The 17,703-nt window shown below is 45.1% G+C and overlaps 1 protein-coding gene across 18 annotated transcripts in view; it reads left to right on the forward strand.

Annotated features, from left to right (window-relative positions):
- Positions 1-16,374, forward strand: part of CAMK2B (calcium/calmodulin dependent protein kinase II beta) — a 282,693-nt gene extending 266,319 nt beyond the window's left edge. For all 18 annotated transcript variants that reach the window (XM_031951521.1, XM_031951517.1, XM_031951518.1 and 15 more), the window contains 4 exons: positions 3,745-3,820; positions 4,138-4,232; positions 4,844-5,078; positions 9,250-16,374. In XM_031951521.1, the coding sequence (XP_031807381.1) occupies positions 3,745-3,820; positions 4,138-4,232; positions 4,844-5,076 (404 nt within the window). In that variant the 3' untranslated portion in view covers positions 5,077-5,078; positions 9,250-16,374. The remainder of the gene's footprint in view (positions 1-3,744; positions 3,821-4,137; positions 4,233-4,843; positions 5,079-9,249) is intronic.
- The last annotated feature ends 1,329 nt before the right edge of the window (positions 16,375-17,703 follow it).

The following is a 17,703-nucleotide window of genomic DNA, read 5'->3' on the forward strand; positions in this document are numbered from 1 at the left end:
GCAAGATCTGAGTTAAAATGTGATCCTCCTGGCTGTGTGAGCAAGTTACTTAACCACTGCCTCAGTTTCTTCTACTTTAAAATGGAAAAAATAATAGAATCTACTTCCAAGAGTGGTTAGAAAAACCAAATGAAATAACATTTGAAAAACACTTAGCACAGTACACTTTAGGCACTTGATAAATGCTTCCTTCCTTCCTTTCATCACATATGGACTCAAGGTAAATTATTTAGTTTTGTGGCTTTGAGAAAAGTAATTTCCTTTGTCTGGGATCTTTGTTTCCTCATCTGTAAATGGAGAAGGCTGGACCAGCTGATCTATATCTAACATGTTTAGTTTCCTTCCTTCCTTCCTTCCTTCGTCTGTCTTTTCTTCCTTTCCTTATTTCATAAATGTTACTTTATTAACTATTTATTTCTTAGGAAATGGTAGATAAATAAGATGTGAGGGAAGGTAGAATGACAAAATTTATTTTGTGAGTTATGTAATAGGTGGATGATTTTCCTGAACTTCTTTTCTTTGTGAATTATCTAGGAAGTAAAACCTCCTTTCTCATAATGTCAGCCATGTTAAAGAAGAAAACAAAAACATCACATAATTTGTAGGGGTTGGGTGGTCTGGGCACTGGAGACCAGTTTCAGAAAGGTCATTCTAAGAATTAAAGCTGGTCCAAAGTAGAATGGGCACGCTTTTTGTAGGAAGTCGTCAAGCCAGGGTTGGATGACCACATGGTGGGTGGGGTCAAAATGGGGATTTTTCATTATGGAACATGTTGGCCTGGATGGGCTTTGAGATCTCTCTCTGAGATTCTCATGTGATTTTCTGAATATATGCACACACACGTGCACACTTTACACATGTGTATATACACAGATATACATTCTTACTCAGACTCAGACTCCCATCAATTTGCTCAAATACTCTCACTTAAAATACTCTCTCAACAGCTATACTTCCACACAGATGTGTGCTACAGAAGTGCGTGTACATGCACGGTGCACACACACTCTCATATAGAGACATACACGCCCTATACAGACACACACATATACCCATTTACAGGTACATACACACACATATATGTGTGTATATATATATATGTGTGTGTGTGTGTGTGTGTGTGTGTCTACACACACACACTTTCATATATAGACACACACAAATGCCCATTTACAGACCCCCCCCCCACATATAGAATCACACCCTTGGTATACATAACATTGTCACTGTAATTCCTTGACCCTCAAAAAGGCAAATGTACTGTTCCAAACTCCAGCACCAGCTTCAGAAGCCCCCGCCCTTGCTCAGAGAGGGGCAGGTTCAGGGCAGGGGGCTGGCAGGTGCCTGGGCTTTGGCCCTTTTTTTTTTTACTGAAGCTGTCACAATTCCCCCCCCCCGACAGGCTGGCTGCACCCCCGGGGCCCTGAGCTGTAGCCACGAGCTGGACACTCTGGGGCCGGGGTTTCTAAGTCCTGGCTGCCTGCTGTGAAGAACCTATGCTGGCCGGGTGCCCAGCAGGCTCTCTCTGCATAATTAACAAGGCAGTGGCTTGGAGCCAGCATCCACAAGTGGCACAGTTTCTCCCTTGTAGCTTTTTATCTTTACAAGTCATGCTCAGGGCTGTTCTGCCAATGGGCAGGGGCAGAAAGTAGCTCTGGGGAGGCTCTGGCTGGGGAAGAAGTTCAGGAAGGATGTGCTATCTGTGTCTTGAGGTGCCCCCTCTTTCCCTCCACCTTGACTTTTTTGAATGCCCTGGGGGAGATGCCAGTGAGGCAGAAGTTGAGCCTGGTGGGCCTCAGGGGAGGGAGGAAGAAGGAGGTGAAGCTTGGGTGGTTACAAAGTATCCTGATGTAGTGGAATGAAAACACTAGCTCTGGTGTTAGAGGTTCAAATCTTACCTCTGATGTCTACTTTCTCTGTGACCTTGAACAACTTTTTATTTATTTATTTTTAATAATAGTTTTTTTTATTTCTAAAATACATATAAAAAGAGTTTTCTTTTTTTATTTAAAAATTTTAAAGCTTTTTATTTTCAAAACATATGCATAGTTTTCAACATTTACCTCTGCAAAACCTTGTGTTCCAAATTTTTTCCTTCCCTTCTCCCAATCCCCACCACTAGATCGCAAGTAATCTAATATGTTAAACATGTGCAATTCATATTATATATATATATATATATATATATATATATTTATCATTGCTGCACAAGAAAAATCAGATCAGAAAGGAAAAAAATGAGAAAGAAAACAAAATGCAAGCAAACAACAATAAAAAAGGTGAAAATACTATGTTCTGATCCACAATCAGTCCCCACAGTACTCTCTGGATGCAGATGGCTCTCTCCATCACAAGTCTATTGGAATTGGCCTGAATCACCTGATTGTTGAGAAGAACCAAGTCCATCAAAGTTGATCATCACATAATCTTATTGTTGCTGTGTACAATGTTCTCTTGGTTCTACTCACTTTACTTAGCATCAGTTCATCTAAGACTCTCCAGGCCTCTCTGAAATCAGCCTGCTGATAATTATACTTATAGAGTAATAATATTCCCTAACATTCCTATACCATAATTTATTCAGCCATTCTCCAATTGATGGGAATCCATTCTTTTTCCAGTTTGTAGCCACTACAAAAAGGGCTGCCACAAACATTTTTGCACATGAGGGTCCCTTTCCCTCCTTTATGATCTCTTTGGGATATAAGCCCAGTAGAAACACTGCTAGGTCAAAAGGTATGCACAGTTTGATAGCCCTTTGGGCATAGTTGAACAAGTTATTTACTCAATCAACAAACAGGTATTTTTTCAAGGACCTGCTCCCTTCCAGGTGCTGGGAAAACAAATGCAAAGAACCATGCCTTTGAATCTATCAGAGGAAACACCATGTGCATTTACAGTTATATGCGAAGTCTTTTCTTAAAAGCCTCTAAAATTTCAATTATTTAAAAATATTATTCTGAAAAGAGATCCATACTCTTTAGTAGAGACCACCAGAGTCACAGGAAGAGATCATAAAATCATAAAAGTCTACAAAAAAAGACTGACAGCCCCTGGTTTCTGTGGCCTCTGTGGGCACTTCCATATCAGCTATTTAGCAGGGCCCTAGGATTATGCTCTAGCTCCAGGCTCAGCCTGCATGTTACCTCCTCCATTAATCTTCCCTTGGTCCTCCCTGCTACAAATGGTTTTTCATTTCCATTGACATTGTTGAGCTATTTTCCTTCTTTGTGCATCCTGTAATCCTCCCAACACCCTCTGGTATTTCTTTACCAATATGTGTTTTGTTCCCCCAGTAGATAGTAAGCTCTTTGAGAGCAAGGAGTGTTCCCTTTCTATATCTACAGTTCATCTAGTTCAGGGCCTTGTATAGAGTAGATCCTTAACAAATTGACTTTATTGAATATGATGCACTTCCTCTTATCCCATCTCTTTTCTCCTGTCTATTTTATACCGACTTGAGTGGGATTGTTATAGGTGATATTGATCCCAAGCAGGCTGAGATTGGAAGGAATCCCATGCAGGCTTGCATTCCCTAGATGGACCTCAGCAATTCTTCTGTATGGCTAGGGATGAAATTCTGCTAGAGATGCGGAAGCAGGCTGGGTGGAGCCACACTGGAGGGAGGTCTTGGTCAACAAGCCCTTGGTGCTTGAGAAGGCTGACCACTCGCTGGGGGCTGAAGGGCCCACCCTGGGATGCTGGGCTCTCAGAGGGCAAACCTAATTGTGTTTTTCCCTCCAGCTCGCAAGCAAGAGATTATCAAGATCACAGAGCAGCTGATAGAGGCTGTCAATAATGGGGACTTTGAGGCCTATGCGTGAGTGCCCCCATGGGATTTCAGACCCACCCGAGGTCGGAGGGAGGGAAAATCTGATCCTTTGGGAGAGAAAAGCTAGTCAGTACACTGTTAGAGGTGGGATGATCAGCCCCGAGGGCATGGTGGGGCATGGGGCCCGGGGTCCCAGGGTTCTCAGCCGCTGCTGCCTTGGCACATGGCTCACAGAATGTTGAGAGAGTGGCCGGGCAAAGATGGAGGGACCTCCTGGGTTCATCAATGTGGCATATGTGTTGCAGTCCCCTAGGGAGTCCAGGGGTTCCCTCGACACAAACCTCTCATTTGGCATCTGTTTGCAGGAAAATTTGTGATCCAGGCCTGACCTCATTTGAACCTGAAGCTCTTGGCAACCTTGTAGAAGGGATGGACTTCCACAGATTCTATTTTGAGAATTGTAAGTAAGCTTGGTCAGGGACTGAAGGAGTAAAGGAGACTGCTTTTTTTTTCCTGCAGAGAATCAGAGGTCCTGGAAAGGCAAAGCTAACCCAAGGAAGAAAAGTTTGAGGAGGGTCCCGTGGGTGGGATGGACAAATGAGGGGAACATAATGGAGGCCCTGATGGATCTTTGGCCCAAACCTGAGTTGCCTCCTGTGGAGCTTAAGTCTCATAACTCAACACATGCTAACATCCAACCTACCAGAACAAACTGTATAGGCTACTGTGTTTTTGGTTGGGGTGACCTCGGAGCATAAAACAACCTCCGAATGAATATAACCTAGATTAACCAATCTAAGTGTAACAGTACCAGTTATTGACCCATCTCTTGATTAACGGAACAAGTTACCCCAGGGATAACAGCGCAATCCTATTTGAGAGCCCATATCAAAAATTAGGGTTTACAACCTTGATGTTGGATCATGGTCCCCTTCTCTACGGTGCCTCCTTCTGCCTCTAGCTACAGACTGTGTCCCAGTGTCTCTGCTCCCAGATCGGAGGGTGGGCGGGGGGCTTTAGGAGGAGCTCTTTGTACACTATGAGTTCTCCCCCTTCTCTTCCCCTCTTCAGTGCTCGCCAAGAACAGCAAGCCCATCCACACCACCATCCTGAACCCCCACGTGCACGTCATTGGCGAGGATGCAGCCTGCATTGCCTACATCCGTCTCACGCAGTACATCGACGGGCAGGGCCGACCCCGCACCAGCCAGTCAGAAGAGACCCGTGTCTGGCACCGCCGCGATGGCAAGTGGCAGAACGTCCACTTCCACTGTTCAGGTGCACCTGTGGCCCCGCTGCAGTGAAGGTGAGCCCCCACCCACCCCACGGGGAGCCCGCCTTCCGTCCCGCGGCCCCGATTCCCAAGGACACCAGCCTGGATGAAGGGCATGGGGCGGAGGGAGCAGTCGCTTCCCTATCATTCCAGGGCTCTAGGTCTGGAATTCAGTCTTTTTACAGACAAGGAGGTTAAAGCTGCTGGAGGCAGGGCTTAGGCCTTCTGATTCTGGAAGGAGGGCCGTTTACTGTATGTTATGTTGCCTCCCGATGGTAAGCCCCTGGAGGCAGCCGGCAGGGGGTCCTCTCTCCTTCCAAAATGGTGTCCTGTACATGGATGTGCAAGAACAGGGAGGAGGCCATTCTAACTGGAGAGGAGAGCGCATGTCAGAATGCAGCGTTATCGTTTGTTGCTGAACGATTTCCAGTCTTGTCTGACTCTGATCCCTTGGGGGGGGGGGGGGTTCTCAGTGAATATACTAAAGTAGGTTTGCCATTCTCATTTTACAGAAGGGGAATCTGAGGCAAACAGGAGTAAGTGATTTGCCCAGGGTCACAGAGCTAGTAAGTGTCTGGGGCTGTACTTGAACTCAGGTCTTACTCTCTCTGGCCCTGCCTCCTAGCTGTCCAGAATGCAACGCAGCAAGTTGTTTTGTTTTGTTTTGTTTTAAATTAAGGACCTGCTCAGGGCAGAGCTGAGTGTGGGGAAGATGAAAAGTTCTGATAAGACATGAGTCCCTAACCTCCATTACACCCTCATAGACATCATCCCAAAGAACTGTGATATACATTACCTATTAGATAGAGGGACGTCTTTAAAATTAAGTACTATGTAGAAGTTCTGAGAAAGAAGGCCGTTACTCACTGTGGGAAGGAGGGCCACACAGGGAGAACTTCAAAGAGGTCACCTGTGGGATGAGCTTCAAGGATGGGGAAAGGGGCATTCTAGGGAGAGGGAACAGTACAGGTAAAGACTCGGGCCATTGTCAGAATGTGCAGTGCCTGTCCCGGAGGCAGAAGGATCCAGCTGGCAGGAGCACAGAGTCCATGGAGGCGAGTAAAAGGAGAGAAGGTTAGCCCCATTCCAAGGAAGTTTGCAGATCTCGGACATGATACAGCTGTTTATAGGTTCCTGAGCAGGAAAATAACAGTTCAGTTCCATAGATATTAATTAAGCACTTGCTATAGGCAATTCAGCAAGATTTATTAAGCACCGTGTAGGAAATACAAATAGAGCTCTAATATAAGCCCTGGCATTTAAATCTGTAATCAATCAACAAGCATTGATTAAACACCTACTGTGTACAGGCATTGTGGTGATAACAAAGATAAAAGTGAAATAGGCCTTGTCCTCTAAGAGGTTACGGTTTAGCCAGGGGAAACAACATTATGTTATTTTATGTGTGTGTGAAAAATAAATAATGATATAATTTGGGGAAGAAAGCCCCTTCTTATAAAAGGTGGCACTTGAGCTGAGCCTTGAAAGAAAATAAGGATTCTTGGAAGTGGAGGCAAGAAGGGAGAGCATTCCAATATAGGGTTCAGCCATCGTGAAATCACAGAAGTGAAAGATAGGGTGTTGTGTCTGAGGCACAGGAAGGATGCCAGTTTGGCTGAATCATAGTGTCTGTGGAAGAGAATAATGTGTAATAAGTGTTGAGAATAAAATTCAACAAAGGTAGACTCTCTGTGCAAGATGATTCATGCTTCATACATAGAATAGAGAATATGATTATAGAATAGAGTCAGTTACAGAGTGAAACAAAGTACAAAATATACATGCAACATAATATGTGTAATAGTTATAAAATATTGATACAAGATCAAGAATTAATCATCGTCTAAGACAAGAAGGATACATCCAAATAATTGTATTATAAGAGAAAGTGAGATCAGTGTAAAGCAGGGGTCTGGGTAGAGTTCTTGCAGAAACTTTTACTTGGTCAGGGAAGACTTCATAGAGGAGGCAGCATCTGATTTGAGTCTTAACAAAAGGATGGGACCAAAGTAGATTAGAGATGATGAGTAGTGGCCATTCCAGGCTTGGAGGTGACTGGCACAAGTAAGGTATATGGAGAAGGTAGATAGGGGGCCCAAGAGCTCTTTCAGTTTGACTGGAATGTGGGGCACAGTAGTTGGGGAACATAAGATATATTGGAGACAGGTTTCCGGGAGCCTGAATTGCAAGATCAGTAGGGAGTCAGAAACCACTGAATGCATGAATTGAAGAGTGGATCCAAGGGGTATATTGGATAAATGATTCGAAGAAGAGGGTGAAAGTGGGGTTAGGTAGGGGACTGATGAGAAGCAAGGCAATGAGTTTGAAGCCTGCTACAGTAGTCCAAGAGAGAGATATAAAGACCTCAACTAAGAGCATCAGAAGGAAGAGGAAACAATGTGAAAATGGTGTTTTAGGAAGATTAATTTGGCAGCTCTTCATTTCAGCAGAAAATAGGGAGAAGGTGCTGGGCAGTGAGTACTGGAGATGCAAAGACTGAACTGAACAGCCTTTGCTGTCTGAGAACTTGCATTCTTTCAGAGGGGTACAACATGAATGCTGCAAATGCAAAATACATGCATAATACATTTTAAAAAATGCATTTCAAGGAGGAGGGAGAACCTAACAACTAGGGCAACAAGGAAAGAAAGACCTTATGTGGGAGGTGATGGCTGAACTGAGCCTTGAAGAAAACCAGGGATTCTAAGAAGTGGAAAGGACAAAGAATAGCATTCCAGACTTGGAGGACCATCCCTGGGAAAGCATGACCCAGAAAAGGGACTGTCAGCAGTCACCACCACCACAATTAACATTTTTATAGTACTTCATGTCTGGCAAAGCAACTTGACATATGGTGTCTCATTTGATACTCACACAAACATGGGAGTCAGATATGATTGTAATCTTCAGATGTGAAAAAAAATGAAGTTGAGAGAGACTTAGGCACTCCCCCCAACACACACACACACACACACACACACACACACACACACACGTGGTGAATGAAGTATCTGAGAAACAGAACCCATTCTCAGGCTTCCTGACTCCAAGGCTAGCATTGTACCATTCTTACAATAGAATATGGGACATAGACTAGTTTAATTAGAAAAGAAAGGAAGTTGAAGGAGCACCAGAGAGCTACGTAGGTGCCACATTGTATAGCACCAGAGAACTACATAGGTGCCACATTGTATAGACTTTAAACAATAAGAGGTTGTTACAGTAGTTCTGGAAAGAGATGATAAGGACCAGAAAAAGAATCCTGGCTATGTGAATGTAGAGAGAAGAGAAATTGGGTTGTACATATAGGATTGAAGCAAAGACTATTTCATTTTTATCTCTATAGCCCTGTCACCTATCAATGCCTTGCACATACTGAGAGCTTAAGATATTTATTTAGTTTGGTTTGATCAAAGATGCGAGAGATTTTTGTGGAAGTAGAATTAATAAAATTTGGCTCTTCTTTGGATAGAAAATGTGGGACTCGCTTAAAATTCTGACTGGTCTGATTCTGTCTTTTGGTACTCTTGTTAGCTCCCTCATTGATTCAGTTATTTCTACATAAATGATTCAAAACATCTATGTGTCTAGCCATAATCATCTTTATGGGCAGGAAAAAAAAAGTGAATAATCTAGCAAAGGAAAATGAGAAGTGTTCAGATAGGTAAGAGAAGCAGCAAGTGAGAACAGTGTCATGGAAGCCAGGGAGAGGGGCAGGTTTCCAGGAGAAAACCGGATGATTGAAAGTGTTGAAAGACAAAGTGAAGACAGAAAATATAAACAGCTCTTTGAAGAGTTTGGCTATAAAAGGGAAGAAAGTTATAGGATGTTAGTTTGAGGAAATGGTAGTGTTAATTCAAGGTTTTCTAAGGATTAGGAAGACCTTTTTATTTACAAGTGGTAGTAAAGGAACTGATGAAAAAGGATATATTAAATGTGAGAGAATGAGGAAAAGATTAATGGGGCAAACTCACAGAGGAGACAGGAGGAAATGGGATCAAGATTTGGGAGAACAGTCACAGAATCAAACAATCTTAGTTTAAAAACGACCACTGCAATATTGGAGATGGTTATCTAATTCTTTTCCCCCTCCCAAATGCCCCTTGCTTCTCTGTCTGAGGTCCCCCTACTTCATCGGCCCTTGCTTAAAACACATATCCCACGCCATGGGCACTACAGTGACAGGGCCCACCTTGTGTTTCAGAACCAGTACATCCTTTTGTGGTTTCATCCTGACGGAGACGGTGATTGGAGCGGAGCCGCCACTCGCCGGGTGGTAGCGCCCACCGCGTCAGCATGCTCGTGTCTGCCTCGTCCCTCCCTCCCCTGGTGCCTGTGTCTGCAGAAAACAAGACCAGATGTGATTTCTTTTTAAAAAACAAACAAACATACAAACAAACAAACAAACAACCGGCAACTACAACAACAACAACAAAAAGCAACCAATGAAATGAGGAAAAAAAAACCACCATGATACAAAAAATGAAACCAAGAAAAAAAGCTGTAAAAATCACTGGCGTTTGTGGGGCTTCAAAACCAACCAGCTGCTCCTCCCGTCCACAGCTCCATGTGTGTGTCTGTCCGTCTGTTCCTCGGCTGTCTTGGGTGACCAGATGTTGCAATGAAAATGTCCACAAGGCTCCACCCCTTTTGTTGACCCCTGTGTTGAACGGTGTTAGTTTGTTAGATGAAAAAAAAAACCACACAAAACCCACAAAAAAAAAAAAAAAAAAAAAACCAAAAAACAAACAAAAAAAAAAAAAAACTAAGGTATTTTGCATTCTCTCTGCCAACGCATGGGCCTTTGCCAGTGGTGTACTTGCACGTGGCCGTCGTGAGCTGTTACCGTTTGTCTTTTCAGGGACGTGGGGCTGCTGGCTCCAGGTTTTCCTTTGCCTTTTCCCTCTAGTTGTGCCTGTGGGTTGCTGTCACTCCTTCCTTCCTTCCACCCAACATCTTTCTTTGGTTGAGGAGGAAAGAGGCATCCCTGGGCTCTGTCCCTTCTGTGCCAGGCAGATTACTGGTCAGCAATGTGTCCAGTGTTATTGGAAAATGACTCCCCGGCTCCAGATGGGTTAGGATCCCGGCACTCACACTAGGGGACATCCCCCGCTCTTGTCATCCCCCTCAACTAAAGGGCCTGTGTCAAGAACCTCCTTGTGCCATGTTGACCTCGTCTCTTACTCTGAAGCCTTGAAGGCTGGTGATGGCATGAAGGGCGAGCAGCTCTGGGTGAGGATTGTGAAGAGGGCTGAGGGGCATAGCTGGGAGAGGGGAAAAAGATGGGGGCTGGGACATGTAGGGGTACGAGAATCCTGGTCCTTTGGAACCCCGATTTTGTAGGTGTCTGCTGGCCCAAGAGTGGGGGGAGCTTGGGCCAGCCAGCTCCCAAGTGTCCAAGAGAGTATGCTAAACCTCACAGAAAGGGGAACTCAATCTTCTGGAGACAAAGCATCATCTCTTATCAACTCTCCTTTCCTCTCCTTAGCCCTAACAACTTCACAGATGGGAAGCACAGCCAGAGAAATTAGCAGACCCTGGGCTGTGCCCCCAGGGCCTCTGTAACCTCTTCAGTTTAACCAGGATCTTAATCCCTTCCCCTCAACTGACAGAGACAACTCAGGAGCCAAGACTCCCAAATAACCAGCTATAGAAAATGAGGGCTTTGGACCCTCAGGAAATAATCTTTCTTCTTGCCTTGATGGATATTGAAAGCAGCTTCTGCTTCTTCCCTCTGTCTGGCTGGTCTCTGCACAGTAGACAGTGAATGTATTGACAGCTTTGTGGCGGCTCCTCTGAATTTCGATCCAGAGAAATTTGTTTCCTCCTTTAGTTCTTTCTGACCCTCCGTAGGGGCATTCCAATCTCTCCTCCTATCAGGATAAGAATCAGCAGTTCAGAAAGGTTACATACAGATTTAGGCCTTTCTTCCTCCTGCTATCCCAGCCCCTGAAATGGGGGTAAAGAGGTTGTTATTTTCCTTTATGTTATCCCTTTCCCAACCTAGGTGATAGGTCTTGTGGAGGACTACCCAGAGGTATTGTGTGCTCTCCTATGGAGAGGCCTCCGGCATTATGGGATGTAGGAAATGGGGGAGGGAGGTAAGGCCAGTCTCCACCTCCACTCCTCCACCCTATCCCCTTCACTGAAGGTGAGAGAAGAGGGAATCTTGTAATTGGCGATTGGAGGCAGTCTAAGACCAAGCAGTTATTTCCTCAAATTCTCTCCAGTAGAGCAGTAAGGATCTGAACTCTGCAAGAACCTAGCTAGATTGTGGGGAGTTCCCTAGAGAAAAAAGGACAGGTCAAGATAGAACAGAGAATCTAGCATTAGACCAGTGAGCCCTGTCATTGATTTCCCTGACCTGTGGTTGGAATTTACAGAGTGGCCATCTCTGGATGGAAAATCAGTGGCTGGCTACAGTGTGGCCCTGGCAACTCCAGAGAATCCTGAGAATAGGTGAATAGTGTCTGGATTTCTTGGGAGCCAGAACTGAAGGATGGTTGTGAGGGAGATGCTGCCTTTGGAGACATGGCCATCTGCATGTAATCCCTGAGAGAGCATCACTTGCCAGTGGGGTTAGTAGGACGCAGTGAGCCATACCTCATAAGTAGGAAATGAAGTTGTCATGTTGTTTACATGAAGCTGCTGCTGAATTGATTGATATTAACAACCACTTGATATATTTATTGATGACCTACTCTGTTCAAGGATCATGTTGATGGATTAGGAAGGAACAGGTTCAGAAAACATAAAAAATACAATGGGGATGAATGGCTTTCTTCTTGGGAACTTCAGCTGCCAAACTTGAATTGGAAAATTAAAGGGAAGATGCTGGTCTAGGCCCTATTTTCATTTTCCCCTGGCAATAAGAGAACATTGCAAGGAATTCCCACCATGGAAATCAGGGACGTGAGACAGGAATGGTTCTAGGGCTATTTGGCAAGATCAGAGAAGACACACATCAGTCTATAAAACCTGGGCTCAATGGTGAAAACACCAGGAGTTTGAGAGGGTTAGAAACTGACCCTCAGATAAAATATGAGAAAGATAAGTTGAGAACTGGATGTCTGCTCTTAATCTGACTTTGGGAAGTGAACATTGTGATTCTTATGCTGAAGGTAAGCAGTGACAGAGATGGGGATGGCCTTTATGGCATCCTTTAGTCTGCTTCCCACCCTAGCCTCGAAATCTCAGAGCCTCCTTTCAGCCTCCAATGTAGATCTCCTCATTCCCTGGCTGCTATGTTTGGTCTGAAATAGCATACTTTCCTTAGTCTTCATCAATTATTAGAAGTAGAATTAATGTGAGAGGAATTCATGGGCTCCTGCCCTCACCTGGCGTATTGTTCTGATATTTGTCCCTTTGATCCAATCTAACAAGTATTTATTAGGTGCCTATATGTGCAGGAGGCATTGTACTAGGCACCAAAGTTCCCAAAATAAAATAAAAACAGATCCCTGTCCTCGAGGGGCATATGGGAGAAGGGATTTCAGCCAAGCATGGAAAGTTATCATTTTAGCCAAGCAGTCCTAAGAAGGAGAGGTGAGAGGGAAGAAGAAGAAAGGAAGCTGGAAGGAAGTGAGAGAGAGAAGGTGGCCATGGGGATCCATGGGGATGATCCGGACTCAGGATCAGCCAAACCAATAGTACAGCATCTGGCCTGAGAAGACAGAGAGGCTGCTTAGGTCAGTCTGGGGCCCCTGAGGATGAGACTGTGGGCTGAGGTAGCTGTTCCTCCTCTCCCTTGGCTAGGAAAAATTCAGCTCTAATAATGCTACGGCGTCTCTCTTTGTATTAGTTTTGCAAATGTGGACAGTCCTTCCTCAAGGAGTTTGTGTTGAGGATGCATCCAGACCTCAGGAAGATGAAGCAAAGACAGCACAATGGCAGGCAGGATACAAAAGTTCAAGGCTTCTGCTTAGCTTCATTGAGGGGGTGGGGGGTGGGGGGATGGCTGATAATGGAGAGAATTGATTCTCTTTGACTAAAAATGTTGAGTTGCTCAGGGATGAGTGCCCCAGACTTGGGACAGTTGGTGGGCTGATTGAACTGTTGATGGTGAATTCTGGTCCCATCCTTTACCCAACCTATTTGGTATAGCAATCCCTTAGCTGATCCAGTGAGAGTCCATCTATCCAATAACTACTTTTGCCTAGGCCAGAGACTTTTTTAGGAGAAGGGGGGTTAGTTTTGCAGGAGAGTTTTCCTCCTTGCCATGCAAAGTGCCATCCTTAACTCAATGGAAGTATTTTTTGGTGGCCATCTGCACTGGAGAAGAAAACAGATAGCTGTTTGAAGAAAGTTTTGTGGGAGTGATGAAGTATGGGCCAGAAGTTAAGTGTAGAAGGAAAGAGAGGGATCTCAGGTGTGACAGGTTGAAAGCCATCAGGTGGCATAGTTTAACTATGGCAGTCCTTCCCTGGCTATTGATGCGGAGCTATGAGCACCAGGAGTGAGAAACACGGTGTAAGGAAGTAGCCTTGGATGCCGTGCCATCTGCCGTTCTCAGAGGAGTCCAACCTGGTCTAGCTCATCTCTGATTCAGAGATTCTCAGAAGTACTCTACAGTAAAACGAAGGGTCTGGAAGGGTCTGTGATTCTTATGCCCACCCTAGAGTGCAACCTGACCCTTGGATGGACCAAAACGGAGGTCCTTTGAACCTAGATTACCAAGTGATTCTGGGCTACTAGAGACTGCAGTGACCACCTTCAGGTCCACATGGCCTTTTAGCGTTTGAAAGGAAATGAGGGTGGGTTGTTTACTGCACCCTATTTCATTATTCTTTAAAGACCCCAAAGTTTGAACCAGCCGGGCTTCCTTTGACCAAGAAGGCTCTCCCCATGTCTTAGAACAAATGAGTCTAAAGCAATAGGCTGGAAACTTGACAGCAGGGGTGAAGGAACTATTCCTGACACTCATTTCAATCATCTATGAACAAAACAAAAAACAAATACATAGGCTACATCTCTACATTCTTTGCTCCCAGGGTAAGTCAAAGGCTCTACTCCTAGGGGCCACGGGCACCTCTATGAGCAAAGTGTTCACAGAAACTCAGTTTGAGTTAGTTCCTGGGATATTGATCACTTTAATATCAACCCACATGCATATAAATGTACATACATACATACATACACATATACAGAAATGCTTTTGATCATAAAAATGTCCATATTCATACATGGGCTTGAGCAATGATTTCAAAATGTGCTTTTCAGATACTGCAACATGTTTTTAATTAAAAACATACATCCTGGGGAGTTTTAAATTGAAGAGTGAAGTACAGTCTGGTAAGGATGGAATAGATATCATCTCCAAAAAGATTAAAAATCATGTTCAGACAGAAGGTATCACCGTTTGAATGATATTGTTCATTTTGTTCATTGGAGTCTCAAGGCACAAGCAGGTGGTATACCTAGGAAGCCAGCAATCAGGATCAGGTATTAACTCTCTCCTTTCCACACAACCAGCAAACTTCATTCATTACTACAGCACAGTCATAAAGGCCCTTTGGAATGATTGTAAATATTTGTTACATAGACTTCCATTTTATCTCACAGAAAATTGAGAAAGCTATTTTGCCAGAAATCTCCTTTGGCACTAGGGATCCCAGCAATTCCTTCATCCTCTAACTGCAATTCAATCCCTTCAGACTCCTTTCTTTTCCCTGAACCACCTGCAGATCTCTGGATGAGGTAGAGGTTAAACTTCCTAACTCCTTTCACCCCTCCCAACCCAAATGTATTCCTAATGTTGAGCATACACTTGAGCTGGTTGAGGCACTGTTGTATTTTGATGTACCTCTTGTGAGTGGGTGATAGAATTGGTGGACACTTTTTAGAGGTTAAGGGGTAAGCCCTGACCACATTACTTGGATCATGAGAAAGGAGATTTCCTGGAGGGAGAAACAGTCTGGAACTGAGCTCATAAAGGAGTTTGAAGTTTGTAGATAACTTGAAAACATAACCTAAAAGGGCCTAATGATGAATGGATGACCAGATGCATGGATGGATGGATGGATGAATGGATGGATGGATGGATGGTGAACTAGAGAAGAGGCTAGGGTAATGCCTTAATTTTCCATGTTTAGGAAAGGGGGCTATGTGTAGCTCTCATTAGATGGGGTTTTCCCTCTATCTGGGCCTGATTTTCCCATTTAGTTTGTATGTGTTCTCTTCTGGGGAAGAATGAGTTGGCAAGGTGCCCCAACAGATGGATGGAAATTATATAACGGAATAATGCTGTTTGATGGAATAATCAGATGATGGAGGTTGGGAGGGACAGAGTTGCTAAGACAGGGGCACCAGAGGGTTGAGGACAGAGTAGGAGGGGAGAAGATCTGGAATCAATTAACTCAAAGGAACTACAAATTGGATTAAATCAATTGAATTTAATCCTGAGCTAAGAGGCATCCCTCACTGGCCACCTTTTTGCCCCATCCTTAGAAGCCACTCAGACACCCCCCTAGCAATTCACTTTTAATTTAAGTGTAATTTCTTTTTCTTTCCCTCTAAATAAAGCGAAGTGAGAGGAAAGAAGGGGAAGAGGGATGGGTTATCAGGTGGTCCCTGTTTGAGAGTAGAACAGAACTCCGAGCCCATGGAGAAGAGATTTAGAACACAAGCTCTTTCAGTGGCAAACCCTACAATGGATACCCATTTCAAAATCAACAACAAAATGACTGTAAGATGCTAGATTGCCATCTTGTGACTGGCAGGGTTTTCCCTTAATTCTTTAAGTGACTGAATAAAAGTTCCCCCCATTAGAGGACACTAGGCATTCCTGCCTGGAGCCAAGTCTGGGCTGGGAGCTTCTGGGGTAAGAGGACCATCAGTCCTGCTTGCCCCCTAACAACGTGTGTGACCCAGCATTTGGCAGCAAAGGGGACCACGGAAAGCCTGTCCCACCTCCTACCCTCTTGTGTCCTGGGGCCTCTTCACTCTCCTTTACCAGTCATCTTGTTATAACTATGGAGCTGCGTGTCTGGGGTTATTTGGGGATTTGGGGGGGGAGGGAGGAGGGGTAATTTTTTTTTGCATGACCTCTAAAGAGAAAAAAAAAACATATAAATCTATTGATAGCTAGGTATACATAACTTTTGGCATGTGTATATCTATCTATCCTGAGGAAGAGAACTTGATGAAAGATGAGCACTCTGCTCCATGAATGCTAGGGGATCTTTCCTCTTTTCTGACTTTCTCTTCTTTCTTTTTGCTGAGTTTCATTGTCTTTTCTTTCTGAGCCTTGTAAGTGTAAAAACAAAAATGATTCTTATTTTGTTCTGTCTCGGGAAACTGCAAATAAAACAAAACAAAAAAATGGGACAAATGTTCAGTGTGCAGTAGCTTGCTTTTTACCGGGACCTGGCCTCTACCCATGACCTTTCCCGGTAGGCAGCCTCATCCACACCACAGGCCCCCGCCCCCCACCCAGTGTCGTGGCCCTGAAAAAACTGCACACAATGCCCATGAGAGCAGGTGAGGACTGGCAGGGGGCTGGCTTTGACCTCTTGCCTGGCTTGTTGGGGAGAAATGGAAACCCCCACGAGCACCGTGGCTTGCCCTGGCCAACTCCTTTCCTGACACAAACTCCTGGGAGGCCTGTCAGGCCCTTCTCCCTAGTCGTCTGTCTACATCTCGGACCCTTCTCTCTCCTTAGAGCCCAGGAAGTAGGTCAGACGCCAGAAGGCCTTTGTGTCCTCCACGTCCTGCCTGGGATACCTTCTAGTCTTCTCAGTCATACGTGCTCTCCTGGATGCCCTGCCCCTGCCTCCCCAGGGATCTCATGAGGATCTCATCCTCCACCTTGAATAGGGACCTACAGGTCAAATCCCCTGTAGAAATCAGACCCTGAGGGCAGACTGACTGCTTGAGAGTGAAAGGGGCACCAGGGAATAGAGGGGGGTGGGCATGGATGCATAATGGCCTGCCCACATGTTTCCATGGTAACTGTTCCCAAGGTTATGCCCCTCCCCCTCTCCCTGGCAGAAGTTGGCAGGTCAGAGGGCAGCTCAGTCAATAACTGATGTTAGTCAGATGTTTCCTCTATTTCCATCGCTTCCTTGGCAAGAAATGAAGGCTTAAGAAAAAAAGACAAAAAATAATTTAAGAAATATTTAACTTGGAGGGTGGAAGAGTGGGATGTTTTGTTGGCTTTGTGCGCAGATCTGGTGCAGAAAGGCCCATGCTGCGTCCAGCACAAACAGGAGGGTCCCTGAGATTTCCTAACGCAGGGTGTGAGGAGGGAGGCTTTCTCTGTAAACGGCTGCTCCTCCTGGCACAGAGTTCCATGGGTTTTTCTTTCATCATGCCAAAGGACAGATGCGCAGTAGTTTGGGGCCTGGCTGCCAGCCCGGGGGTAGGAGAGGCCATTCATGCAGAACCCATGGCTCAGAGAATGTGCCAGTGTGCCCCGGCTCAGCTTAACCAGCAGCTCTGGCTGAAGCTCCCCCAAAGGGCCTGAAAGAGGGAGGGAATGTGCAGGCAGACACTGGTTCATACAACATGCACCGCTCTCCAAGTCCTCTCCCCTCCCCAAGAGTTCCCACCCACACCCCAGCATTGCTGCAGCACTCTCAGGGTTAGTGATTCTGGGCACCACCCCAGTGAGGGCCAGCTGGATGCCAGGCGCCGTAGGTACTGGGAATACAAACCGGAG

Source organism: Sarcophilus harrisii, chromosome 2, assembly GCF_902635505.1.
Source record: "Sarcophilus harrisii chromosome 2, mSarHar1.11, whole genome shotgun sequence".
Taxonomy (NCBI): domain Eukaryota; kingdom Metazoa; phylum Chordata; class Mammalia; order Dasyuromorphia; family Dasyuridae; genus Sarcophilus; species Sarcophilus harrisii.